Source organism: Monoraphidium neglectum (genome assembly GCF_000611645.1).
Source record: "Monoraphidium neglectum strain SAG 48.87 unplaced genomic scaffold scaffold03124, whole genome shotgun sequence".
Taxonomy (NCBI): Eukaryota; Viridiplantae; Chlorophyta; class Chlorophyceae; order Sphaeropleales; family Selenastraceae; genus Monoraphidium; species Monoraphidium neglectum.
The window spans coordinates 4,099-5,993 of record NW_014010504.1 but is presented as its reverse complement, the minus strand read 5'-3'; the positions used below and the strand labels follow the sequence as shown (position 1 = coordinate 5,993).

The 1,895-nt window shown below is 60.2% G+C and overlaps 1 protein-coding gene across 1 annotated transcript; it reads left to right on the top strand.

Moving 5' to 3' along the window:
- Positions 1 to 1,364: 1,364 nt before the first annotated feature.
- On the top strand, positions 1,365 to 1,889 carry MNEG_12212 (hypothetical protein; the record flags this gene model as incomplete). The annotated part of the gene is made up of 1 exon (XM_014039315.1): positions 1,365 to 1,889. A coding segment is annotated over one exon (525 nt), but the record flags the coding sequence as incomplete, so codon positions are not given.
- Between the last annotated feature and the right edge of the window lie 6 nt (positions 1,890 to 1,895).

Genomic DNA, 1,895 nt, shown 5'->3' with positions numbered 1-1,895 from the left:
GCGGTGCTCAAACGCATAACTACAACAGCGGCAACGACAACTGCTCTGTGCGCGCAGCAGCTTTCTGGGCGCCCTCACGGCAGGCCGCCTGCCTGCAGCGGCGCGCCACGGGCGTGCACGCCAGACGGTTGTGGTGTAGAGAGCACGTTGGCGGCGGATGCGGCGCCGGTGCGCCGCGTCCAATTTTCACGAAGTTCACAAAGGATGTTCACATCAGTGTAGCTTTGGACTTTTATTTTGAAGATCTAGACACCTGCCTGAGCGCGTTCAGGTGTGATTGAGCGCAGCAGCAAGGGCAAAGTGGACCGCAGTTGGGGCGTCGTGCTTTGTTTTGAACGTGCACGCATCTCGCAGCATGCCCATCAGCAGTGAGCGCCATACGCCTGTAATTTGCGTTTAAGTGCAGACAAAATGACTGGAGCACGGCGCCCGGGCATGCGGGCACCACACAAAACATGAGTGCGGGGCTGTGCGCTTTGCGACACACCTGCTTTCGCCGTTCAGCACGTGCAACTTGCGTCAGAGCTGCACAGCAGGTCAGCAATTTTGGGTTCAGCATCGACCAAAGCGGCACGGGCGTTATTAGTGCGCATCGCTGCAGCAGCGCCTGCTGCTAGTGCGGCGGCGGCGCCTGCTGCAACCAGGTTGTCAACGAACAGCCTGCGGCTAGCGCTGCTGCTGTGGTGCCTGGTGCAACAATGCAGCACAGCATGCTGCATTTCCAGCTGCTGCTGCCGCTGCATGGTCTGCTGCAGCAAGGCAGCGCAGCGCTTCAAACCAGCAGCTCGCATGGTCCACGGGTGATCGGCATTGCGCACCTTCCAAAGCCTAGATCACAAGCATTGGCAGCATCTTCGCTTGATGGTGGCATACATGGCCCCGATTGGGGATGGCAGACATCTCAGCTGGCTGATCGGCGTGGCCCCAGCCCACAATTGCGCTGATTGTAGGAGCAAAGAACATGGCTTTTCAATGCGGTGAGCCGCCTGGCCGCAGCTTGCTGGAACATGGTGATCAGGGATGTGCTGCACTTTCTGTTCATGATCTCAGAGTGTATCAGGGCTCAAAGATGGCTAATCAAGTACTAATCAAGTAATCATATAAGTATAGTCATATATCAGTATATAAGCTATATATGACTGCCATTGAGCGGGGCAAGGCCTAACAAGCAGGTACAGTATGTTTGTTGTGTACTGCTGCAAACCTAACAAATTGTGAACTTATGTTGTATGCAAAGATTTGTATGGGGCCAGAAGCCCTGATCAGCAGCGTTGATGCCTCTGGTGCTTGCAACACGTCTTAGGTGTGGCTCTATGGTATACCGTCCATGCTCCGCTGGTAATACCATGCTCGGTGGTGGCAGGATGGTGCACGGTGGTTTCCCGGCCAGGCTGGCCGGTTTACCATCGTGCACCGGTAAACCACCGGGTACCACCGAGGTACCATCGAGCTTCGCCGGAAACCGGCAGGCTCAGCTATTTCCGACGGTGTTCCAGCCCCCCACAGCGGGCGCCTGCGCAGCCGTGGCGGACGAGCAGGTGGCCATCAGCGCGACGCCGGGCGTCAGCGCCGGCAGCGACGCCGAGGCCCCGTCTTTGACGGACTTCACCTTTGCCAGGGTTGGCGCCGAGTGCTGCTGCTGCTGCGTCGGCGGCGATGTCTTTGCAGCCGCCAGCAGCGGCAGCGGCGGCGACAGCGTCGGGGACAGCGGGCACAGCGGCGGCGGCGGGGACGGCGGCAGCAGCGACAGCGTCGGCAGCAGCGGCAGCGACAGCGGCGGCGGCGACAGCAGCAGCAACAGCAGCGGCAGCGACAGCAGTGGCAGCAGCAGCTGCGGCAGCATCAGCGCCGCCACTGCGGCGGGCGGGCCTCCCGTTGGCGGCGCTCCTGTGACG